At 30.9% G+C, this 27,581-nt stretch overlaps 4 protein-coding genes and 1 pseudogene across 4 annotated transcripts; 3 read left to right on the top strand and 2 right to left on the bottom strand.

Annotated features, from left to right (window-relative positions):
• The first annotated feature begins 6,231 nt into the window (after positions 1 to 6,231).
• On the top strand, positions 6,232 to 7,047 carry LOC123897707 (BON1-associated protein 2-like). Its single transcript, XM_045948445.1, has one exon. It carries the CDS (start codon positions 6,462 to 6,464, stop codon positions 6,993 to 6,995), a length of 534 nt encoding a protein of 177 aa, XP_045804401.1. The 5' UTR covers positions 6,232 to 6,461; the 3' UTR covers positions 6,996 to 7,047.
• Positions 7,048 to 11,865: 4,818 nt separating this feature from the next.
• Positions 11,866 to 12,753, top strand: LOC123898005 (BON1-associated protein 2-like). Its single transcript, XM_045948849.1, has one exon. It carries the CDS (start codon positions 12,140 to 12,142, stop codon positions 12,680 to 12,682), a length of 543 nt encoding a protein of 180 aa, XP_045804805.1. The 5' UTR covers positions 11,866 to 12,139; the 3' UTR covers positions 12,683 to 12,753.
• A 6,537-nt stretch (positions 12,754 to 19,290) lies between these two features.
• LOC123898534 lies at positions 19,291 to 20,203 on the bottom strand (annotated as a pseudogene).
• Positions 20,204 to 24,326: 4,123 nt separating this feature from the next.
• LOC123897770 lies at positions 24,327 to 25,072 on the top strand. Its single transcript, XM_045948545.1, has one exon. The coding sequence runs from the start codon at positions 24,436 to 24,438 to the stop codon at positions 24,985 to 24,987; it is 552 nt and encodes a 183-aa protein (XP_045804501.1). The 5' UTR covers positions 24,327 to 24,435; the 3' UTR covers positions 24,988 to 25,072.
• Positions 25,073 to 26,582: 1,510 nt separating this feature from the next.
• Positions 26,583 to 27,096, bottom strand: LOC123896192 (uncharacterized protein At4g04775-like). Its single transcript, XM_045946611.1, has 2 exons — positions 26,827 to 27,096; positions 26,583 to 26,741 (listed from the first exon to the last, which is right to left on the bottom strand). The coding sequence occupies exons 1-2, from the start codon at positions 27,007 to 27,009 to the stop codon at positions 26,583 to 26,585; spliced, it is 342 nt and encodes a 113-aa protein (XP_045802567.1). The 5' UTR covers positions 27,010 to 27,096.
• Between the last annotated feature and the right edge of the window lie 485 nt (positions 27,097 to 27,581).

Genomic DNA, 27,581 nt, shown 5'->3' with positions numbered 1-27,581 from the left:
TACCTAAAAAAGAAATAAAAAATAAAATTTATATTGAAAAGATAACTTTTTGTACTTTTGAGGCATTGAATCCACGTATTTTGAGACAGAATTTCTATTTTAACATACTTAACCAGTGCCCTTAGCATTTTCCTATATATATATATATATATATATATATATATATATATATATATTATGCGTTGCAACTTTAGACAAATAAAGTGAATTGATGTAGCGGTAAATGAGCGTGTTTGCAGTCCCAGGGACTTGTGTTCGACAATTTTGATTTTTAACACTACAATATTGCAAAATGTGAGATTTGAACCCTCATTTTGCAAGTAAAATTAAAATGAACAAATTATTACATTAATAATGAATGATGCATTATGGTGAAAAATTATATATTTATATTGCCAATTTGCCACTATCGAGACTGAAATACAAACACTCTAGCTAAGGCGTGAGTGACTCTATTAACTTGCCTCTAGATAAAAGTTAGATCGTAACTAGCAAGTATAATGCCTTACCAACGAGATAGTAAGGATTCATCCACTACCATGAGCATAACATTCACTATAGTTTGGCTATCACTTTCAAAGAAACGCCCTCAAACTCCAGCTAACTAAAGGGATAAGAGGATTGTTGTATTGTAGCTTCACATAGAGCCACCGTATCAAGAGATGGGAATCACCATGTTGTTGTAAATTGCAATCTTCTTTTGTTTAATTATAACTATATTCTCCTTATTGTTTAGGCAAAATTACACTACATGTCCTTTATCTTGTTTTTTTTTTGTAACAGTTTGGTCCTTTATCTTTTTTTGTAACAATTTGGTCATTTATCTTTTTTTTTTTGTAACACTTTGGTTCTTATCTTATTTATTTATAAAAAATAAAGGACCAAAGTGTTACAAATAAAAAAAGATAAATGACCAAACTGTTACAAAAAAGGGACTAAAGTGTTACAAATAAAAAAAATAAAGGACTAAAGTGTTACAAATAAAAGATAAAGGACCAAAGTGTTACAAAAAAAAAAAATAAAGGATCAAAGTATTACAAAAAAAATAAGATAAAGGACTTGTATTGTAATTTTGCCTATTGTTTATTAGTAGTTAGGTTTCTTTGTTAGAAAATGGTTTTTGATGTTTATAAAATGGTTAGTAAACAGGAGGGCAGATAACATAAGATGTTTTCTCTCCCGACCCCCGCTTTTCTTTTCTACCCTTGAATTTCCGTTTTTGCCCTTAGGGGTACTTCGGTTTGTACGAACCGATTTTTTTTGTCATGCTCAAAAAATTCGGTTAATAAAAACCGAAATTTTGTGTTCCAAACTTTTTTTCAGATTTCCTGCATAAATTCAGCATCAGACCCTCAACTTTCACAATTTATTTGAAATACTAAACAATGTCCGATTTGAGTAAACGACCACTCGTTGGAAAGCTTAGGGTGTCAAGATTACAAATATAATTTTTGTTTTGAGGGTTAACTATCCAATTGGTCCAGTTTGACCAAATAATGGGTACTGGTACAAAAATAGAGCAGAAACTTTTCTCAAACTTGTAGGTAGATTTTCTCGTACTATACTTAATGAAATTTAACAATTCCGGTGTCAATCCCGTGGTAAATTTTGTCTTCTTTACACTAGATTGAAAATCATTAGCATACGACTTATATTCAGAGAGATATGCTAAATTTACCACAGGTAACTCTACACGAATTTTCACATAAATCTTTCTTCTTTTCTTAACATTTATGTTATTTCGGTTTATATAAACTGAATTTTTTTTTCCATGTTTAAAAATTTCGGTTTGTATAAACCGAAATAAGTTGGCCAAATTTTTTCAAACCGCAAGGGACAAAATAGGATTTTTGGAGGTTATAAAAGAAAGGCGTCGACATCATAACATAATCTTTTTATAAGGCCCCTCGCCCAACTTTAAATAGTGGGGGAGAACCTAATTCTGCATTAATCAAAGTGGGTTTTATTCATCAAAATTGGGGCAAGTTTGGACGGGACGTAGTGTGTAGTGTTTGGTTCTATTTTTGGATGTTTTCTCTCCTGACCCCGTGATTCTTTTATACCCCCAATATTCAAATTTTGCCCTTGCAAAAAATTTCGGTTCGCAGAAACCGAATTTTTTTAGTATAAATTCAGAGTAAATTTCGGTTTTTATAAACCGAAATTTGTTTTCAAGTAAAAAAAAAACTTCGGTTTTTATAAACCGAAGTTTTTTGCAAGGGCAAAATTGGAAATTCAGGGGGTATAAAAGAAACACGGGGGTCGGGAGAGAAAACATCCTATTTTTGGAGATGTCAAAACTTAAAATTGATATTCACTTCTTCATCAATATCCTACAGAAATGACTAACAATCCATAACAAAGATATACTGTGGTTGCCGGAAAACTCACCGGAATGGCGGTAGTTAAAAATATAAATTTCTCCGGTCATAAAATAAATCGGCGAGAGCTCGAAAAGATGGCAGTTACAGATCAGTTTTTAATTTTTTTAATTTTAAGATTTGGTGTCATGGTAGTCGGATATAGCCTTTGTAGGCGGCGGAGCTCAGAAGATAATGTTAGTAGTTTAACAATCTGTTTGGTATATGAGATAGAGCTTGATGAAGGAAGAAAAATGAGGGCTGGGGTGCTTCCATTGGTGGCCGAACTGTGGCGGAGGGTGGCCGGAAAGTGGTGGTGGTGGCGGGTGGCCTTAAAGTTAAAGTGTTTGATAAATTTAGTTGTTGTAGATACAAAATGAAAGAAATCAACTTTCATATGTTTTTAGTCCTCCAAATATATCAACTTTCATTTTTAGCCCCCTTGAAAATTTTCATTCTAACTTTAGTCCTTTAAGTTTATGTTTTCAATTTTTGTCTCTTCTTTTTTTTCTTTCAAAAGTTTACATATCTTGTTCCAAATGACTTTATAAAAAAATATCATTATTAAGATTTTAAAATATATTAGTTTAATAATTTAATATTTAATTTATGTTAATTTATCTATAATTTTAAATTAAATATAAAATTATTAAACTAAAGATTAAATAGTTAAATAATAAAACTAATGATATTTTAAGGTCTTGATGATGATTTGCCATCAAAATATGTCATTTCGAACATGTTACATGAACTTTCATAAAAAATGAGGGACTAAAATTGAAAACTGAAAATTTAAAGGGATTTAAGTTTGAAGAATGTTTTTAGAGGTGAAAATAAAATTTGATATATTTAGTCCTTTTAGTTCTCTTATAAAAAAAAAAGAAGTATACTTAGTCCTTTATTAAATAAAAGAACTTATTTACTTGAGTGAGTAGTTATAATTTGACTTAGGTAGTTTTTTTCTGTTTACAATGTTGTCAACGAGGATCAAACCTATGACCTCATGCATATTACCTGAATCCCTCGGCACTAAACCAAATCTATTGAAAAATATTCAAACAAACCAAGTGATTGGACACGAGTGATTAATAAGTTCCCCCTATAACGAATTGTTCAAGAAAATTTGAGTTTGATTCTTGAGAGGAACTTTGACTATATCCTGTTTGAAGGAGAGATTAGTTGAAAGAAGAGGATCCATATCCCGTTTGGTAATGTCAAAAAGCTAGCTTGACTTACAAGCTTGTTAAAGAAAATATATGTGTTTGGTATCGAGTTTTTTTTACTAGCTTGTAACTTTTCTTGAGACGTTGTTTTAAATAGTGTTTAAGTTTATAACTTTTTATAATTTCTTCCATTTTTCAAGTAGCGGCTAAGCTTGCACAAATTTGCAATTGTTGCTACACCTATTTTTTCTGTTCACATTGCTTGAATTTGAGACATTTCTAAGAAGAATCAAATTGTTATCTTGTCAATTCAACCAGCACGAGTCGGTATTTATTTAATCTTTATAGTATAGTATTTCTTCACATCAGCTGTATAATTGTACTGTACTATATGGTTTTATAATAATTCATGGCCTGTCTCCTTACCTACTAGCCCCAATTTATTTATTGTGTACTACGAATGCAACAAGAGAACGAAACATCCTTGAAGCGTGCAACATTATTTTTTACAAACCATATCTTAATTATTATTTTCCTTGTCTCCAAACTCAAATTTTGGCCATATACATAACACTCCATTTTTATATTTTTTACTCCCTCCGGTCCTTATTATAAGGAACATTTTGGGAAAAAAATTTGGTCCTTTTTATAAGAAACTTTGACCAATTTTCAAATGTTATAAATGTTCAATTTCACTTATGCCCTTATTTATTATGAAAGAGAATTTAAAAATAAGTAAGTTAGTTGAATAAAAAGTAATTAAATAAGGGTAAACATGGAATAAATTTAAATTTATAAGAGTATTAAATGAAAATAACTATGTTAAATGTGTTTCCTTGGTCTGTGTGATTTTTTCAAAGTGTTCCTTATAAAAAAGACCGGAGGGAGTATATATTAACTCTATAGTTCTTAAGAAAAGAGGTCCGTTAATTTAGACATACACTCTAACATGAATAATATGCATGTCGCTATATCAATATATTGACATCGATAATAACAACTAAAATAAATTAAAAGTGATTAAATATAAATACATGTGTTAGTGTTGTACCTCGATATGACATGTTGACTTACGTTTGTCAATCTATGAACATGCTGCTTATTTTCCAAAATTAACATTTCCCAGTATTTTTCTCTTGATAAATCCGTGATTGTCTCTTAAGAACAGTCAACAGCTGTGTTTCCAAGGAACAAGGGCAATTGACTTACTTAGAACAGCCCTTATTCAATTAGAAAGTATTAACTGTCGTTTTAAAATGAAAGAATCAACAAAATTAAACAATATGGAACTTTTCTACCCTTGAACTTCCTTAGCAACGCAAGGGAACTTCATTTTTATTACAAAATTCATCCAAAGTTGATCAAAAGTATAGTCTTTATAATTAAAAACTTATTAGTGTATGAGCAAATCAATAGGAGAAATTCTTATACAATGGTACTCGATTTAATTAAATAAAAAAATACAACACTTTTCTTGGTTGAAACAATTAAAATTTGGTTGCTGTACGCATAATTCAGTTTGTAAGAAATTCTTATACAATGGTACTCTATTTAATTAAATAAAAAAATACAACACTTTTCTTGGTTGAAACAATTAAAATTTGGTTCCTGTAAGCATAATTCAGTTCGTAAGAATATCACATTTTATATGTAGAGGTTAATAAGAAACAATTAAAATTTGACAATGATGTGTATATTTGCCATTTGGTATTATGGTGGATTTGTCGGAATTAAGGCAAGTCACTGTAGTTTTAAAAGCTATATGGTGAGCATGACTTTTATAAAATCTTGACCACTAACCACACAATTTTTCATAAAATTTTGAGTTAACTCGTACTCATTGTGATGCCAAACATGCATATAATATTTGGCGGAATTTGAGGTATCTTCAACTATTTGCGGATATTCACATATATCAATTATTAATTAGTAAAATGGTCCCTTAAAGATATTTTTGGTTTCACATTGGTCCCTTAAAGAAAAAAAAAAGTCTAAAATCGTTTGACATGTTATTGAGATAGATCAAAATTAACGATATTCAATAAAAACGCATAAACCATTAATCTTGATCAGTCTCAATAACATATCAAACGATTTTAGATTTTTGTAAAATTTGACATGGATGATCTATACGATATAAGTTTTCAATCTAACGGTAGATTTTGTAAAATTTGTATTCGTCAAAGCGTTATTGAGCGGTGTAACATTACACAAATGTTACACTGGTGTAATTTAATTCATTCTCTATATATATAATGCAATGTCCCTACCAATTGAGCTACGCTCGTTCACGGATATTGTTTCTTTCTTTTTACTATTCTTAAGCTAATTATGAAATACCAGTAGTAATAACCCCACTCAAAAAAATGAAATAAAGAATAAATCCCAATCTTGAGCTTCACAATTGGAAAATTCCTCCAAACAGAACAGAAACTTCCAAGTAAATTCCACCGTCAATTATAACGGCCACTTTTATACTTTAACGCTCTCCTTCCACTTGAATCTTCAAACATCTTTTTCCGTCCAAACCACGCGCCGTATTTTTTAACAGCTCAATTCCACGCTTTTTTTTTGTGTGTGCTAAATTCAGCTAAGTTCCAAAACAAAAAACTAAATTACAAAAAGAAGCAACACCTCTCTTTCTCTCTCCTTTCTCTCATGTTTCTCAAAGTTTCATGTATATATATAGCACAATCCTCCCTTATCTATTTTCATAATTTCATCAAATTTCTAATCCTACACACTTCTTTTTAGCAACTACAAAAACTAGGTGACCTTATAAATAAATTTGAGAGATTAGTTTTCGACCGTTAGTTGAATACCTGAAGTCATCGATAAAAAGGTAATTAATAAATTACTATACATCACTCTGCGCGCTTTGAGTTAAAAAGATTAATATCTGACTTTCTGTTGAGATATCTTGAAACACCAATATAAAATGTCACGAACAATAGAGATAACAATTTTGTCAGCAGAGAATCTCCAAGAAAACAAAAAAGCTATAAAAGGGAACACCTTTGTCACGGTTCAATGCGACGGAAGCAGCGATGAATTGAGCACGACCAAAATTGATTGGGAAGGCGGGAGTTACCCAAAATGGAATGAGAAGTTGGTTATTGATGTGCCATCACATGCAAGGTTTATAACAATAGAGGTGAAGTACAAAATAAGAGGAAGTAGTAGTAGTATTGGAATGGCTAGAATACCGGTTTCAGATTTTATTGGAGGGTATGTACATGAAAATCAATTGCAATTTTTAAGTTATAGGTTGTGGGACAATAGAGTTAGGAGAAATGGGGTTATAAATATTTCAACTAAGGTAAAATTCTCCCAACAAAATTCTTGTTGCAATTCGATATCGTCGACAGGGAATGGAGTTCCGGTGACCGGGATTCCGGTGGCAGGGAATGGCTCCACAAGTGTTGTAACGGGGATTCCAGCTGTTTGGTTAAACTACCAAAGAAATATTTGAATTGTACTTTGTCATCGTCATGTATTAAAAAATAAAGCATACATTTTCTTTTCTTTTTTTTTATATCAGAAAGCATACATTTTCATTGACAATAATCGTGGGAATTTATGTTTATAAAAGCTAATGATATGTGCAAATATATCACTAGAGAAAGAAGACATTCCAGCCATGTCTTCATGACAATCATCTAAAACACCGAAAGAAAAACAAAAATCAGAATGAAAGAAATTATAAGATTTGAGAGATTAGTCTAAAGTTCAAGCAAGAATCATTACAAATGAAAAAAATCAATTGAAAACAAAGAGTGTGATGCAAACAAGAAACAAAAATTAGTGAAAATAATATATAGTTGGAGAGACCACTAGACTACTTAACAAAAAATCAAAGTAGTGTGGGACTTTCCAACATGTATATTTTCAATCACACCAACAATCTTCACCTTGACTGAAAATAATACATATGCTTTCATTGTCGTCACCGAAACTCATAGTTCAAAAGAACTATCATACTCCATCATAAAGAGTATAATTCACTTGAAGTCAAACCACTACAAGAATTTTTACATGTCGATAAACAAGCTGAAAACTGATGGTACAACTTCCATGAAACGGAAGCTCTTCAACAATCGACATAATCGCACATTACACTTTGCATCATTGTCGATCAATGAATGTGTATTAATCCAATACCTTGTGTAATCTTGAATATACCAACACATCTTGTATTTTCCATAAGGCAAAATTGATTCTTCCATCAAATTTCTCTATGTCAAGCTTCACTGTACTTGAAAAACTTGACATTGGAGCTGTAAGAAAACTTTCAAACACAACTTTTTCCAAATGTCAAAACTCTTCTAATTTGGAAGATTAGACAAGGCTGCAACAAGCACAAAGCACACTAAGAATTTCATATCCAAAAGAATCAAAGGTCTATAATACCACTTAGGGAGTCCGGAAGAGATCATGAGAAACAATATGTCAATGTTCTAGAAACACAAGAGAGTGAGACGCCACATCTTCCCCCAAAATTTTAAAGCATTAGGTTTATGGGTCAACTCTCTTATATATCCAACATTTTTTCCATAGTTGATCCAATACCATGATCCACTCCCGCGCTCACTCCAAGCCGAACTAGGCTCTAATACCAATTTGTGTGAAAATCAGACATCAAGAAAATAAAAGAACTTAAGAATATAACGTGAAAACTACAAATCGAAGAAATATATAAGACTTATATCTAAAACAAATTGGTTTAAAATAAAACAGAATGTAGCATTGTTTTGAAACATATACAGTTTAAAAATAAACATAATTTTGCCAAAAATATAAACATTTGTTTTTGAAACAATAACAAGTTTAAAAACAAACACAATCTTACAGAAACTGATTTTAAGACAATTTTATAAATCTAAGTTATGTGGAATTTTTTAACATGTACATTTTCTTTTTTTTTTTGGTTTTTCACCGACAGTTGAATCTAGTTTGGGAATCAGTTCTGACATCAAGTGGTTCAAGTCTCCTCTCGATCGCAGTTGCGGGGATCGAATCGCGGTCCTCCCTATAAAGTTCAGCGTCAATCACCATTGAACCAACTAACGATTGGTTTAACATATACATTTTCAATCCAACACAAATACTAGTAAATATGAATATCTGGAAAGTCACCGATATTGACATATAGATATCGATAATAATTTAAAAGTATAAAAATAATTAAATGCAACAATATCTGTCGGAAATAGCTATATGTTCAATATTTGTCCCAGTCTCAGAATCTGCTGCTATAGTTTCCAAATACTACTAGTTTTTTACAATTTGTCTCATAATAATCCATGATAGTCTCTTAAGAAGCAGTCAACCGCTATGTTTCCAAGGAACTGGGGAGTTGACATAGTTTGGAATAACACTTATTCAATGATTAGAAATTCTATAAAGTACCAAATGTCATTGTAAAATGAAAGAAATACCAAGATATATAAAACAAAATATCGAACTTTTCTCCCCCGAACTTACTAAGCAACAAGGGAACTTTTTATTTATTTATTTTTTAATTCAAAATCCTCAAGTTAAAAGTATAGTCTTTGTAATAAGAAAACATATTAGTGCAGGTGGAAATTAAAAGGAGAATTACTTATTCAGTTAAGTGATTGAGCTTAAATGGTTAATGAACACGAAATGATAAATCGTTTTTCAAAATCCGAGTTCCAAACTTTGAATGAATTTCTTTTGTCAAAGTTTAATTACTTTTCGACCGAAATTCAAATTATCGGTGAATTAAAATAAAAGAATAAATTCTAATTATGAAAAGAGAATTTTTCTTTATTAAGATTTTTTTTATACTAACAAATTTAAGTTATTTAACTCATTTCATTGATCAAAGAATTCTCAATATATTGATGAATCAAATCGAAAATACATCGACTAGACTACCCTAGCTAAAATATGAGTAACTGTATTCGCTTGCCATTTAACAAACTTTACATCAAAGTTGAAAAATAACAATAACATAGCTCAAATTATTAGAGACCAACACGCAATTATTAGAAGAAATAACATCAATTATAATTTTGAGTTAAATATATTTTTTGTTCATATAAATAGCTCAAATTTTTTTTAGTCCCATTAAAAAATTTCAACAAGTTTTGGTTTCTCAAATAATTTTTGTCCCTATTTTTCAGTCAACTTGTGTAAATTATTCGAAATTTTAAATTTTTTTCCGCGCTCATATGTTTAGTACATTATATGAATCTCTCTTGCAAAAATTTAATTTTTTTTAACAAGGGGATAAATTTTTTTTGACACAACAAGGGGATAAATTAAATTTGACTTTTTTAGTTTTTTGCGCTTAATAATTGATAATTCATCTTATGTTAAAAAATTCTAAATTTTTGTGTGGGAGAGGTTCTTATAATATTATAAACATGAATACAAAAAATTATTCAAAAATACCGATGGAGCTAGTAGGTGCAGTAGTACTGCTGGATACGGGGGACTGCTCAGAAATTCGAGTGGTCAATAACTCGAGCTTTTTCACATCACTTGGAATGGTGAAATGCATACCTTGCAAAGTTGTCGGGTGTCTTTGATGGTCTCACGTTTGCATAGAGGTTTTAAAAATAGTGTTGCATGCATATTGACTCTTATGTAGTGGTGAAAACTCTACAAAGCGACGCGGACGAAAGTGTTGTTGGATGGAGAATTATTCAAAAATTAGACGGTTACTTGTTATGGATTGAGAAGTTGAGATTTGTCACTCTTATCATAAATCAAATGCCTGTGTTGATGCTTGTGTTGATGCTCTTGCTAATTTGTGGTGTGATCATGAGCCGAGTTAGGGATGTGTGTGAAGCAATGTCCTTCAAGTCTGAACTCATTATTATTAGTTGATGTTATGAGGATAACTGCCCCTAGAGTCATCTCCTTGTAGTCTCTTTTCTTTTGGGTTTCGGCCCATTTTGTATAAAAAAAAAATAACATTCAAAAATGTGAAAGTAGATAAAAGTTGATTAGAAGTAAGGGACTAAAAATCATAACAGAAAATATTAATTTAAGAAACCAAAAATTACTGAAATTTTTTATAAGAATTAAAAATAAATTTTTTGAGTCGCTTTCAATAATACGTGAAAGAACTCTTTAAATCACTTCTTGTTAAAAAAAAACTCTTTAAATCACTTTATCCCTAATTTCCTTGATTGCCATACCCTCCTTCTCATAAGTAGAAAATTCTAATCTTGTGCTTTACAATTACAATAGGTAGAAAATTCCTCCAAAGTAACCGAAACTTCTCTGTTAATTCCGCCGTCAAATATATGTGTATAACGACCATAATTTCCTAGGGTGTGTTTGTTTCATGGATACAAAAAATATTCCTAGGATTAGTTTTCCTTGGAATATAAGTATGGGAACCTTTTTCCAAGGAAAATGTAAGAAAAGTGTTTGGATGGTTCATTAAATTCCTAGGAATGAATTTTCAAAATTCCCGGGAATAACTAAAATGTGTTTGGCTTATAAAAATCGATTCTTTGGAATAATTGTTTAAATACCTAAAATGCCCCTATTATTTCTTTACTATACATTTAAAAAAATTATAATTGATAATTTATATTTTTAGTGACAAATTTTTTACAAATTAAACTTATAAATATGCAAAAGTAAAATAAGGAGGATGATAATTTATATTTTTCATTAAATGTTTTTTTTTGAATTATTTATACTTTTAGACTAGTTTTATTTGAATTCATTGATTTTAACTCTGCATATTAATAAAATGTTTGTTTTTTTCTAATTAATTAATTAATAAAACTTTATGTAACAAAAAATAAAAATAAACGTGCACACAGGGTAGTTTTTTTTTTCTTCTTTCCTTTCTTACAAATAATGTGTACATGAAGTCATGTAATGGAGTTAGTGGGCTTGGTGGGGATAGCAAAGTCTTTTGCACACAAAAAATTATTACCATATACATGGGAATAAAAGTTCCCACCATTATCACTTGGGAATAAAACTCCCCTCTTCATGGGAAAAAAACTCTCCCGGGTATAATTTGTTCCAAGGAATAAATTTGTATTCCTTTATAACAAACATAGCTATATTTATTTCCAACCTTCTATTCCCGGGAATAAATTTTACAACTCTGAAACAAACACACCCCTATTATTAACATTCTCAAACCTTTGAATCATTAAACACTTTCTTTTCTCCGTCTAAACCACGCGCCGTGTTTTTTAACATCTCAATAACAAAACAAAAAAGCCTTCAAAGTTCAAAAGACTTAAAAAGAAGCAACCACTCTCTTTCTCTCTCCTTTCTCTCATGTTTCTCAAAACATCATATATATAATACAACACCATCCTCTCTTTCTCTTCAATTCAATCTTTCACTCTCTAATTTCTCAACATACAAATATCTAAATCCATAATTTCATCAAATTTCTAATCCTACACACTTTTTTTTGTCACTAGAAAAAAATTAGGTGACCCTAAATTTTTTGAGAGATTAGTGTCTCTAACAGTCGATAGGATATAACTATTGAAGTCATTCAAAAAGTTTAACCAATAAATTATTATACATTATTATTCTACGCACTTTAAATTAAAGGATTAGTCTCAAACTTTCGGCCCAGATATCTTAAAACACTAATATAATATGTCACGAACTATGGAGATAACAATTTTGTCAGCTGAGAATCTCGAAGAAAACAAAAAGGCAATAAAAGAGAACATTAACACATTTGTTACGGTTCAATGCGACGGAAGCAACAATGAATTGAACGCCACTAAACTTGATTCGAAAGGTGGAAGTTACCCTTCATGGAATGAGAAGTTAGTTATGGACGTGCCATTTCATGCAAGGTTCATAACAATAGAGGTGAAATACAAAACAAGAGCAAATAGTAGTACTAGTGTTGGAATGGCTAGAATACCGATTTCAGATTTTATTGGAGGATATGTACATGAAAATCAATTGCAATTTTTAAGTTATAGGTTGTGGGATAATAGAGTTAGGAGAAATGGGGTTGTGAATATTTCTGTTAGGCTAAAAGTGTCCCAAAAAAATTCTTGTTCTAATTCGATGTCATCGGCTGTGAATGGAGTTCCGGTAACTGGAGTTCCGGTGGCCGGTAATGGCTCAACCGGTGTTGTAACGGGGATTCCAGCTGTTTGGTTAAACTACCAAAGAAACCTTTAAAACCATCATGTATTCATAAAAAAAAAAAGCATATTCTTTTTCCTTCACAAGAAATGTCGGAATTATTTTTATATAGTATGTCTTAATTTTAAGATTATTTTATATTTCACAAATATTACATCAATCATTATTTTTGTTGAATAATGTATTTTTTCTTTTTTGAATTGTACTTAAATGAAACTTGAACTAGAGTAGGAGATTGTTTTTTTTAATAGTAATTAAGAGATAGGTGTATTTCAACATTTTCAATTTCATTTATTTTATGTAGTGTTGTTGGGTTATCATGGGGACTTCATTGAGTTGGATCAACGTATTAAATATTGAGTATTGAACAACCACATAATTAACTTTAAACCACATTTTTATTCAAAACTTTAAAGCATCAGAACCTTAACTGTCACATTAAAGCCATCAAAGAAGCATATCTATTAATACCGATTGAGAGAAGTTTCCATAATTTAGTGTCCGACAGTGTCCAACTATCTTGAGTAGAAGGAATTTATGAAGATAAATATATAGGAAAATGCTAACTAGTGTTCTTGAGACATCAGTTAAAGAATACAGATACAGTAAAAAGTATTTTAGAATTTGTATAATCAAAATCTTGAAAGTATATAAGAAAGTGTTGTTTTCAATATAAAATTATCTCTTTCAATAGAGGATGTTTTAAGTAAGAGAAACTTTAGGGGCTGTTTATTTCTTTCAAGGCAACAATTTTTTTTTGGTTTATATAGTTCCATAATTTCCGTTCATCTAATAAGTAGAGGGTGTCCATGAAACTAAAACTTCCAACAGAGCTATGTGGTTATTCAATAGAAGACAATACAATGTTAAATCTTGAGACAATAGCGGATTCAGATTTTATAAATTGGGATTGTTTTTAAATTTTTGCATATATATATATATATATATATATATATATATATATATATATATATATATATATATATATATATATGTTTTTTTTATAAATTTTCCATAAAAATATATATTAATTGAGTGTGTGGTAGAGTATAAAAATTTAATCATAAGAGAAAAAGGAATATCACATGATCACCGCACGAGATCATATTTCTTTCATTTGAGTTTGGTTAGAAATCACTACATCGAAAGAGATGAATATTGAATTCATAAGAGAAGTAAGCTTCAGAGCTTGATATGAAAGAAAACTTCATAGTATTCGTATTCAATTATTGAAAAAAAAATAATGAAAAGAGTATAATTAATGCTCTTATATAGAGGCTTAACTAATTACTAACTAACTATTTAATACTAATAAACTTAACAGAACAAACTAATCGAACCTATAATTAATCATCATTATTTATTCTTAACAAGTTTTCAATGATCGAGAAATAAATAATAAGATGCAATTGAAATAAAGGATGCTCAAGAAATAGAACCACAAATTAATTATGAGCCCTTTGATTAAATAAAACAGGCGGTTTAAATTTGATGTCAAACTTAAGTTTGACATTTGTCAATGGATCCAAACTCTTTTTTAATACTGTATTTTATATATGATGAACACTCTGATACACATATTATATGAATATATATAGCGATACACGGTTTATGTGGATGATTGTGATTGATTCAAAAATAATATTTAATATAAAAAAATTAATAAATACTATTTGTAAGTCAATCAAAGTCATCTACCTTAAAAAATATACCGGTATTGTATCGAAAAATTCATATATTTTTGTCCCCGTTGTGTTCTCACGCACCTCTTAAAATGACTAAATTAAATATCCCACCCGCTATCTTGGTAGTGAACTCAGTTCGTACCCTACATAGCGAGTGATAATTTTTTTTACTCAATCTCAACGTTTGCACCCATCACGTCCCTCATGAATAAAAATATTATGACAAAATATAGTTCCCTACTTATAATGTGAACTCAAACACAGTTCGCATCCTAGGATGCAAACTTAGTTTGCATTTTAACGAACCATATAAAAATTTGGTCACCGTCAAGTACCATATTTTGATTTCCCATTCGAATGTTTATGACTATCGACCAATCACGCATACGCACACACAACTTTCTAAACATTAAATATTTTGTATCATTAAATGCTAAATTTCTACTTTTATGTAGTTTAACATGTGTTCCAAGTAGAGCTGTCAAAATGGGCTAGCCAGAATGGGCCGGCCCGCCAAGCCCGATTTTTTCCCGGGCTCGGGTTTTGAAAATCCTTGCCAGAATTATTTCCAGGCTTTTTAGCCCGGCCAGACAAAGCCCGATTAAAATATGGGCCGCGGGCGGCCCGCAAGCCCGAAAAAATTAAAATTAAAAAAATAAAATAAAATATAAATAATTTGTTTTGGATGATTTGAAATTAGTTTGTAATATAAATTATAAAACACTGTCCGCTACTTAAGTAGCAGATGAGTAAAAATAGGGCACCCAAGAAACTCGTAGGTAGCGGATGAGAAAAAATAGGACGCGCGAGAAACTCGTACGTAGTGGATGAATAAATATAGGGCGCGCGAGAAATTCGTACGTAGCGGATGAGTAAAAATAGGACGCGCGAGAAAGTCGTAGGTAGCGGATGAGTAAAAATATGACGCGCACGAGAAACTCGTAGATAGGGGATGAGAAAAAATACGGCGCGCGAGAATTATTATATATATATATATGTATATATAAAGGGCCGCCCCCGTACCGGGCCGGGCTCGGGCACCAATTTTGGTAGCCCATTTTTTATCCGGGCTTTTTAGCCCGGCCCGACGAAGCCCGAAGCCCGACCGGGCCTAGTTCCAAGGGTACAAGTTAACATGACCTTATTTTTAATCACTCGCTCATATAGTGTTTCATTTAAAGTATTTTTTTGGGGTGAAGGAAGGTTTCACACTTAAACTTGTGTACTGTGTTTCGTTCAAAATTGTTTCTAGGGAGGTGAGAGAAAGGTGAAGAGGAAAAAAATTATGATTTTTATAAGGTTCGCATATAGCTAGAGAACTATTTTTTTCTCTTCCATTTTTGCCATTTACACACTCACATCCTACGTTGCATGGGGTGAAATTTGAAGGTCGGGGAATGCATGAAAGTAGGGGTGCTCAAATCCAAACTAATCCAAAAAATAACCGCAAACCAATCAAAAAAACCGAAAACCGTAAAAAAAACGAATATTTTTGGATGTGTTTGGATATCCTTTTATGAAAACTGTTAGATCGAATCGGATTTTGGATTGATTTTTTAAAACCGATCCAAACTGAACCAAACCGCATACATAATTTTTAATTTTTTTTTTGACAGACATAATTTTTAATAGTTATTTAACTTTTATTAGTATGATATATGCATTATCATATTAAGGGTCCATTTGACCTAGCTTTTTTGGAGCTTTTGTAAATTGCTTATGCAATATAAATTAAGTTTTATGTTATTTTATAAGTTCACACTAGTGAAAATTGTAATTTTATAAGTTATTTTATCATAAACTACCTTGACAAACTTATAATAATATATAAAAATTGAATAAGTTGTTTGCATAAACTCTAAATAAGAGGAAAAAAAAGTCAGGCCAAACGATACCTAATTGTTGGTTTTTAATTTTCTCAATAATACTTAGTTCAATTTCATCTATTTCTTTTTACTATTTCATAGGTTTTAAATATATTTGATAATTGTCATTGTAAAATATTAAGTTTTAACATATTATGTGTTATATTTTACATCAAATATATTATTTTACCATCTATTTATAATATTAATATTTAATTAAATAAAATTTAATTTGTAATTTGGATATCCAAAAACCGATCCAAATTAAACCGCACAAAATTGGATCGAATTTTTTAAAGTAGCCATCCAAAATCGAACCGAACCGCAAGTAATTTTAATTTTAGATCAGATGGATTTTTACCACAAAACCGATCTAAACCAAACCGCGAGCACCCCTACATGAAAGACTCGGGAGGCGTGGAAAGAAAATTCGACTATCAAAGTGGTCTCAATTGTCCAAGTAATTGAAAGTTCATTATGTGGATAATAATTTCATATAGACCAAAACATGGCAACTTTTTTTTTATAAAGATTAAAAAAAATTGGTAATTTTTTTTGGGTACAAAATTGGTAATTTTAAATGGTCAAAAACATATTTAATCTTAAAAAAAATAATATTAATAGTTTACTAATATATTGGAGAAGCCAGAAAATTTATAAAGTCTGGGCAAAATCTCAGTGATGTTTTCTCTTCCGACCACCTTGATTCTTTTATACCCTCCAATATTCCAATTTTGCTCTTGTAGAAAAATTCGGTTCGCAGAAATCTGAATTTTTTTGCAAGGGCAAAATTAAAAATTCAAGGAGTATAAAAGATACACGGAGGGTTGGAAGAGAAAACATCAATCTCAATTTTAAACAAAAATCTCAATTTTAGATAGAAAAATCTCAATTTTAAAACTAACCCCTAAAATTCTCAATTTTGTGATAAATTAACCCTTAACACAAGTGTCAGGCTGTAGATTCGTCCATACTAGTATTGTAACATGATTTATAATTTGATATAATTTTTTTTAATCAATTTATAAATTAGGACTGAAGAAGTCATGATAGCAATGAATACGGCACCGATTAGCACATTTAATTGAAATTCATGGTAAGCTCATTGAGTCATGTCCAACTCAGAACAAAGAAATTAAAAACATTGATGCTACTAGTAGTAGATAGATAGATAGATAAAGTGACTTTCCGTCAAAAAATAAAATAAAATAAAGTGGCCCGTGTTTTCTGACAAAGCATGCAATGGGAGAAAATAATGGACATGTTTTTTTGATAAGTGTTGTGTGTTTGAATGAATTTGTATAGAACATCACTTCTTCATCTTATTTCTTCTTGTCTCATATATATACTCTCTGTGTCACATATTACAAGCAAATCTTATATTTTCACACTTAAGAAAAGTAAAATATAGTATATTGAAGTATGAATTTTTGTATTTTTGTTGAAATATGTTTCATAGGAAGATATAAATATAATTTCTATCGGTTATTGATTATGGGAAAAAGAAGAAAAAGAGTAAATTAAATGCAATTTGCATTTAACTTCATGAGAATAAGTAAAAGTAAATCTTTAAAATGATAAAAGTTGGTTTTTTTTTTCTTCTTATAAATTGGGACATCAAAAGATGATTTTTTTGCATATAATATAGGACGTAGTGAGTATATAAGCAAATTTTTATATAAATTTATTAAATAATTGACGTATTATATCTATATCATTAATTAAATATATTAGATTTTTTGTCCTCCGGTACATATACGCAAGGTAATCAAAATCGGACTGGACATCGAACCGGTGAGCTTACCGGTTCAATGTTCAATTGGTTGGACCGGAGTTCAACCGGGTCGAGCCGTTTTTAATTAAATATATATATTTTAATTAATATATAAATAAAAATATATAAACAATTACTCAAAAAGAAAAAAATAGTTGCTAATATTCTAAATAAATAAAAAATCACTATGGGCTTCTTTTATAAAGCTCAACCCATAAAAAAAATCCTAAATTATAACACAATGTGATGCAGCTGTCTTCTTTTCTAATATTTTCATCTATACATATTCTCTCGCTCTCATTTTCATCTATACCGGTTCGGAACCGGTTCAAACGTTTTTTTGTCGGTCGACTTGCTGTTCTTTTTTGCTGCTAACCGAACTGTCTTCCCTCCCGGTTCTTGATCCGATCGGCCGGTTCGATTTTGATAACCTTGCATATACTAAATGATAAATCATTAGAAATTCACACACATAAAGTAGAGGGACCGGAGTTCGTACTCCGGTCATGGACCTAATAATTTCGACATTTCTGCCAGTTTAACCAAAATTTGGGGACAATCATCAGTTATTTAATAAATAAATTAATTTTTTTTTAAACTTTGAGATCAGAGAAAATATGTGTATAAATACAAGTACAATTGTCATGTGTCGAAGCTTAGCATTAATGCTCTTTTTTTTTTTTTTTTGTAAACTGAAAATATACTCTGCGCGTAACTGTGAAAATTAATCTTCTTAAATTAACTTAGATTCATTTATAGGATTAATCTCTCTTAACAAATGTTTTTTCATAGACACCGGCCGAGAATCAAACCCAAAATCAAATGATTAAGTGACTCAAATAGAAAATATCACACTATGTTACCATGTTAATGGTCAGATTTACTCGTCGTTCCTCAAAAGATGGATTCAATTTTTTCAGGCTCCTATTGTGTTTGATTCGATGCTTGCAACATTTTCTCATCATCTTTTTACATCAAGGAAATATGTATCGGTAAAACTTATTAAAATTTGATATATTTTATCATTGCTTAAAAGAAATATCTATCGGTAAAACTTATTAAAATTTGATATTTTAAAAATATTTATTAAAACAAGTTCAACATCTTATATGTTAATATTTACTTTTATTTATTAATAAAAAAATACGGTCTTAAAATAAAATATATGAATATAGCATCCTTGATCAAATCGAATCACTTAAAAGGAGACAAATTGAATAAGATTCTACAATTGTGTAAGAGAGTTTGATAGCATTTTAAGGAAAATAAATAACTTTTGTTTGTTATACACAGCTAATTAAAATAAATTAAATATCTATATATCTCTATGAGAAACGAATGAAAACAAGAATCAATCTCTTGCCAACAATTTTATTTTGAATGGAAAATAAAATATATTAAGAAGAGTACTACAAATATATACTCCAACCTCATTTCTTTTTTTTTTTTTTTGGTAGAAACTCCAACCTCATTTCTTTCGACGTACAAAAGACAAAAGAGAATGACCTAAGAGAAACAAGACACCCAAGATTGAAATCCCAATGGCAACATGACTTGAATTTTTTTTATCCTTAAACCTATCCTCAACTTCACTAGAACTCACCTTCTTTTTTTCCATACCTTGTTCTTTTTCCAAACACAAATTACCTTCTTGCAATTGTGTCAACCCTCTCACTGAAAAATTAATAACACCATTTTTCCTACCATCCCAATCCCGCAATCCATAACTAAAATTTTGAACATGATTTTCTAACGACGTATTGTCACCGAGAAAATCCGAAAGTGCTATCCGAGCAACTCCAATGGGACGAGCTCCTTTGTACTTCTTGCATTGTACCTCAAATGTCACTGACCTTGCATGTGAGGGAATATCTAACATGAATTTCTCGTCCCATGAAAGTAAACCCTCATTTTCGTTCACCATTTTTGTCGTGCAAGAGTTGAGAGACTCAGCACGAACAACAACATATATATCTTCAGCCTTTGAGTTACGCTCGATGCTTATGTTTTGTCCGGAAATAATGGTGATTTCTAAGGTGCATGCTTGTTGTTTTCCTTCCATATCTATGAGATTTTTTGTTTACTATGAGTAAATAGGTTATTGTGAGAAATATATGTGATGTAGGTATGGTTTTGTATTTTTTAATATGCTGAATATTGTTTGCGATGAAATGAAAATGTTGTAAGAGGATTTAAGTAATGGGATTTGATAAGAAAATGTGAGGAAGAAAGGAAGGAGAAACTTTGAATTAATTATTAAATTATTATTTGTAAATTACTCATTTATTATTTTTACAAAAAGAATTTGTTGGCATGAATTTACCAAGGTCGACAAACAATAGTATGATATATAAGTAACCAAAAAAAAAAAAGAGTATGATAGGTATTGACTTTGATTTTGATTAATTGGAACGCACGTATATTACGTTTCTACAATGTGGTTCCTTTTACGTGTGTTTTGGAGATTGACTCATTCAAAAAAAAATTGTTGGATATGACTATATGAGTACGATATATTTCTTCTGGCTCACGTAACCGTTGTATGTGCATTAATTATTAGTATTATTTAGTTTTTTTTCAATTGTTGTTACAACACAGCTACAAGACAATTTCCATACACACAGCTTGAAATTTGAATATATGAGAATTCATTTGTTACACACACGTACATGCTTCGAAGTTTAATTGTTGGGTTTGTTGGCTGTCAATCACTATTCGATAAGCATGCCGTGTGAGGTGAGAAGTGATAAATTAAACCTGGTGAAGATTAGTGAGCGGTAAAAAATCGAGGCCCGTCTAAATTCAATAAAACTCGCCCAAAAATTAGAAATTTGGGCGGTTTGCAATGGTTCGCGGATTAGTGGGTTGAAAAATTCGGTTTAAACTGGGTTGTTACGGGTTGAGAAAACTGGATCGACGGTGCCCGAAACCCGCCCGCATGAGTAAATCAAAATGCCGAATATAAGCTCTTCTCACGTCTCCTCTTTACATTTTCTCACTTCACCTCAAACCCACGGAGACTAAAACATTTTGAAACCCAAAACTTGATCATTTTTCATCTTGTTTGTTTAACTTCGTTGAAATCAAATGTTACATTTTAATTTTATTTGAGATTTTGATTTATTTTCTTACTTTTGAAGTCGATTTAGGGTTTTTAAGACTTTCCTTTTGAGTTTGTTTCGTAATTCTCCTATATCTGATTGCATATTTTCTGGATATAAACTCCAAATGTTGGGTTTGTTATTGTTTTTATTTTTATTTTATTTTATTATTTTTTTTTTTTATGTCTAACTGCTTCAAACCGTCTGACAATCTGCTTAAACCGCAAATCCGAACCTGTGAAAACCGTTCTTCATTTTTCGGGTACATTGGGCCTTATTTTTCGACTCTACGATTTAAACCGGTTGACAACTTTGGACCCAAACCCGCCCACTGTCCGCCCCTAGTGAAGATATATGACATGTAGTCATGGCAAAAGGGTGGGGCTGCTGGGTTGTACGACCCTCACACCTATTTCCGCCTCCCTATATCACCCTAGCCTTGCTTCTAAATTATGTTAGTGATAATAATTGACCACTCATCCCGTCTCCGGTAGGGAATACTTTCTTGCCCCACTTCCACATGCAAAAACTATCATTTAAAAAAAATATTTTTTATTTAAAAAAAATTCTGTTTAAAAGTTTTTTGTAAAAAAAAAAAATCATGTTTCAAACCTCACTTTATTTTTATGTATCTTTTACTATCTTAAGAAAAATAAGTAGATAAAAATGTTGTTAAAGAAGAATAAGTAGATAAAAATATTACTCCCTCCGTCCCAAAACTTTAGTCATTTTGAAGTTTTACACGGAGATTAAGAAATGATAAAAAATGATAAGTAAAGTCATTTTTACCCTTGCTTTATTAAGATAGAGAAAATATATTTAATTAATGCTTTAACTTTAGTAAGGGATACAAATGGTAAAGTATCATTAAATGTGCATTGATTTTTTAAAATGACTATAGTTTTGGGACAAAACTAAAAAGGTAAAAAAACTAAAGATTTGAGACGGAGGGAGTATTAAATATAAGTGCAATATTTGACAAAAAAATAAAATATAAGTATAATAGGGTAATTTTAAGTAGGACGTGGCAGACAGGGGGTGGGTGTGAGGCGGGTGTATAAGTACACCCCATCCCACACCGACCCCTTATTTAAAATTCAGATTTTTTCTGTAACTGTCCTGCATCTAATTAGATTGTTTTCTCCCGCTAAATTTGGGGCGGATCCAAACGAATGCGGATGGATCTGGGTCCATTTTCATGTGACACGTGTTAATAAATACTCATGTTCCACTTAGAGGTAAGGTTATCAAAACCGGACCGGACCGACCGGTCAGACCGTGAACTGGTCATGAAAACGGTACGGTTATGAGCAAAAAACGGATAGAAAACCGATCGGCAAAATAACGCGTGAACCGGGGTCGTCTTAACCTTTTTTCTTTTTTTTAGTTTTTAACTTTTTATGTCTAGATGAACATTTAGTTTTTAATTTGCCACTACGTTGCATTTAGCTATGCATTTGACAATGGATGTTATGACACTAGTCTTTATGAACTTGATGAACATTTAGTTTTTGCTTTTTCACTTGGCACTTTGTTTTGGTAGTATGTTGCCAATTGATTTTTTTGAAGACAGTATGTTGTCAATTGATGTTATGGTGTTATTTTGTGTTATTGAATTTAGTTTATTATATAATTTTTAATTTGGTTTGAATTATAAATTTTATTTTATTCTGACTTGTGATATTTTATCTTTTTAATGTGTGAAATTATGAAATATTGAGCAATTATTCATATATTATTATTTAATTAAAAATGATTCGCCTCCGGTTGAATCAGGTTTAACCAATTAAACCTTGAACCGGTAAACTTGCCGGTTTGATGACCGGTCCGGTTTTGATAACCTTGGTTAGATGGGAGAATTTCATTTTGTTAACCCCGTTACTAGTGTGATCGATGTGCGTGTGAACAGATGCAATGTCTGCCGTCGCAATATGCAAAAAGCATGTAACTACAATTTAAAACATTATTGATTGATGACTGGTCATTCACATCCAATATTGATGAACAACCCATAAAAACAAAGGGATTAAAAAGACTTGATGCCAGGTGTTGGTATACATACAGGCCCTATGGGGTGAGGTGAAAGACAGTATCGGACTTCAAAATTTTGGAGTCTCAATTCAAAATTTTGAGGTCCTATAATAATAGTTATATTTTGTTAGTGTTTATAAAATATCAGATATATTTAATAGATTAATTTTGAGGCTTTATGGTAATAGTTATATATTATCAATGTAATTTCATATATTTAGTAAAATATATATCCTAATCAAGTAAAAAAAATAATTACGCGTTTCTTGATTAGAAATTTTCTCATTTCTCAACCGAATTTTCTCCATATGCATGAGTCATGAAATCGAACTCATGATCACATGTTTAAGGAGACCAAGATCCTTACGCCTTAGACCAATTCATTATTGATGTTTCCTATGTTACTTATAATTTAAATAGATGATGATTCTTTATAATTTTTTAACATTTTTTATTAGGGATATATTTTTAATATTTAAACAGACGTCTAAATAGTTAGGACGCCCTGTATACATATGAGAAGCTGGAGTCAGTGATGTTTTTTCACACGTAAAGTAAGGTTAATTGGCATTAGTTATGGCTAATTCAACGCCTAATGTTATGGAGGGGATACATATCTTTCGAAGGTAAATTTTTATATGACCACTTTGGTTCATGGTGGACCAATCACGAATATAGAGCCTAAGTTTATAGAATCTAAGTGTATAGAACCCAAGTGTAATTTAATTTTTTAATATAATATTATTAATATATTTTTTTTATTAAACATTCCAATACATATTTTACATAAATAAATATGTACTGTGATATATGAGTAAGATGGTTAGTTTTAATAGATTTAAAAATGAATAAATACTATTTATAAATCTATCCAAATTATCCACTTTAACAATATATCGAACATATTCAACTATTTGCTTTCTAAATTTACTCTCAAAATCAAATGCTTAGACACATGCAATCTCCACGAAAAAAACAACATAAATGTGTCGGTATTTTTCAATATCAAACAAACAGCGTATGGCCGCGGAATTGCAGCTGTTTGTATAAGTCAGAAAGTCAAAGTCCAACAATAAAACACATTCATCACTTCTCAAACAAAAATTCAAATTACACGCAACAACTAATCAATTACACTCTTTCTTTCTTTCCCTCTTTCTCACCACCTTCCATATATCAAAACAAAATCCCAAACCTTATTCTATATATTCACACATCTAACGTAACCAACTCATTCCCATTACAACAAAATTGAACAACATATAACAATACACATTTTCATTCTTTCACTAACCAACACATTTTTTAGTACATCAACATTAAAATTTCTGCTATGGGTGTAGCATCACGGACATTAGAAATCACGGTTTTATCGGGAGAAAACATTCAAGCAACCGAGGATGCATATGTCGTCGTTCGAGGTGAGTCTCTAAATTGTTACACAACAAAGACGGTGAAAAATAACGAAAGTGGGAAAAACTCGAGTTTCCTTTCATGGAATGAGAAGTTTTTGTTGGACATGCCAATGCATGCAAGGTCGGTTTCATTTGAGGTGCAATGCAAGAAGTTCAAAGGTATTCGTCCTATTGGGGTGGCAAGAATTGCCATTTCTGATTTTCTCAATTGCGATGTGCTGGGAGATTGTTCGCAAACTTTTAGTTATAGATTGAGGGATTGGGAAGGGAGGCAAAATGGAGTTATTCATTTCAGTGTGAGGGAGGCTGTTTCGGAGAAAATATTGGTTTCTACGACGGAAAAGAAAATGGTGGCGAATGGAAAGAATTATGGTAATCGTTTAACCGGAACGGATGTTGGTGCCAAGAACTCTAACAATGGTGTTGTTGTTGGTATTCCAGTTTGGTGGAATTACCCCAACATTATTTAAAGATTTTTTTTTAATTATTTCATTTATTTATTCAGATTGTTTGTCAAAGATTGATAAAGTCAATTATATTCCATCCATAACAAAAGAAAAGTATTCATGAAAGAAAAGTAGTTTTTATACTTTTTTGCAACATTTTGATTACGAGGAGGATACGAACACAATGGCTCCCTTAACAAAGGTTTCTTCGCCATTGCTAAGAAATACACAAACACAAAAGCACAAAAAATGATAATTAAAACAGAAAATTAAAAAGCAACTAAAAAAATTACCGCTCAATTCTTCAAGGATTATTATTCTTCAACAAGTCCCTATAATAACCAGAGCGGACCCGGACATAAATTATTAGTGAAGTTAAAAATTTATGCACTACTGGAAAAATTTATTCATCCTGATAATTCAATTAAACAATAAATAACATATAATTTTTTTTTTTGAATTTCAAATAATATATAAAATTACTACTAATACAACATGTATATTCAAAAAAGAACAACGATAAATCAAAAAACCAAAAATTTCTATTCAAAAACAGAAATCAACAAACTATATTAAAAAAACTACAAAATTTCTATTTGAAAAAAAAAAGATAAAGGATTATAATATATTGAATATATTTTAAATCATGCATATCACTATTGTTTAATGTTTCGCAAGATGCTATACATTGGTCAAAATATATAAAACCCAAAATTACACCACCTTATAATTTATTTTGAAAAGCTAATTCAATTAGCTTATAACTCATTAATTTTTATTCCAATTTTACTCTTATTATCTTACTTGAAAAAATTAAATATTAATTTAACATTTTTTGCCCCCCCTGTTTTATAATTTTTTGGATTTTGCCCCCCCCCTAAAATTCTGCTTTCGACTCACAACTTCAAAACTTCTCACACAATTCAATTTGGATCAATAATTCACCAAACGGGTATAGAAATGACCGTAATCGAGTTATCTTTCCACAGAATCAAACCCTACTAAATTTGGAGTTACAAAAAGAGATTAATTACCGTTTTAGTGAAGGTATGTCCCCCAAACTTGAGTAAACTGTCACTTTGGTCCCTGAAAGTGGCACTCGCTGTCATACTAGTCCCTGAATCATCAAAAAACAATTTAAGGTCCCTGAAAGTAACTTCTGTTAATCAGAATAGTCCCCGACGTTAGTTTGCATCAAAGAACCGTTTGGTAGTGCTGATGTGGCCATTTTGTTGACTTTATTGACCAATACGTGTCATTTCTTTTTAAAAATTGATGCCACATAGGCAGGGACCAAATTGATGGTAAAAAAATAAAAAAAAGGTAGATGGATGGTTTTTTTTTTTTTACGGAAGATGGTTCTATTTGGTTTCATCTCTCTATCTCCTCTCATTTTCACTCTTCCTTTCTCAAAGTGACAAAGCAATTGTGAACACATTCACTAATCAATAACATTACGCTCACTAATCAACAATATTACACTCACTAATTTCAATCACTAATCAACAACACTACTTGTGAACAACCATATTCAAAAGTTGAATCACAATACAAGCAAATACAAAGTATTTTATAAGCTTCATGTCAACAACCAACATATCCAACTTTGAGTTTACATCTCACTTGAACTTATCATTTTCATAATTGTTGTCAACACTAGTTTTCATTTCATCATCTTTTACTCCTTCTTTTCTTTCTACTCTTCTTAAAGATTCATTTGCAAGATAGTCTTCCCACTCATCAACCCACATGAAGTATTTGCAATTTGCACTATCTTCCTGCAAATTAACATAACATAGCATCATACACAAGCACAAAACTATAAACAAACATAAATTAAACACAACCACAAAAATGACATACTTTGTTTAGTGGGCATGTGTAGAATTGTCTCCCTGGATTCTTCAATGTTTTTGCTCTAAGCATCACTGTCTTTCTCTCACAAAAACAGTCAGGCCTCCGATCAAAACGTGAGGATGATGATTGACTTCCAATTTGGGTAGTTGAAGCTTCTCTTTGCTGTGAAATTGGTGGAACTCCTTTCATCTTTCAACTAATCGAAAATGGTTATGGAGATGAGAAGAGGAAGAAGATGGAGATGAGAAGTGGAGATGAGAAGAGGAAGAAGATGGAGATGAGAAGAGGAAGAGATGGAGATTGATTTAGGGTTTTATAATTGGGGGTTATTTTCTATTTTAGTCAATTTAGTCCCTCAAGGGTTATCTACCTTTTTGATTTTTTTTTTACCTTCAATTTGGTCCCTGCCTATGTGGCTTCAATTTTTAAAAAGAAATGACACGTATTGGTCAATAAAGTCAACAAAACGGCCACATCAGCACTACCAAACGGTTCTTTGATGCAAACTAACGACGGGGACTATTCTGACTAACGGAAGTCACTTTCAGGGATCTTAAATTGTTTTTTGATGATTCGGGGACTATTATGACAGCGAGTGCCACTTTCAGAGACGAAAGTGACAGTTTACTCCCCAAACTTCTGCACAAAATCTGCTTTCCAGTCACCACTTCAAAGCTGCGCACACAACTCAATTTGGATCAATAATTCACCAAATGGATACCAAAATGACCATAATCGAGTTAGCTTTCTACAGAATCAAA

This window comes from Trifolium pratense, linkage group LG7 (genome assembly GCF_020283565.1).
Source record: "Trifolium pratense cultivar HEN17-A07 linkage group LG7, ARS_RC_1.1, whole genome shotgun sequence".
NCBI classification, from domain to species: domain Eukaryota; kingdom Viridiplantae; phylum Streptophyta; class Magnoliopsida; order Fabales; family Fabaceae; genus Trifolium; species Trifolium pratense.
The sequence above is the reverse complement of the archived record's forward strand: the minus strand, read 5'-3'. Positions and strand labels throughout refer to the sequence as shown.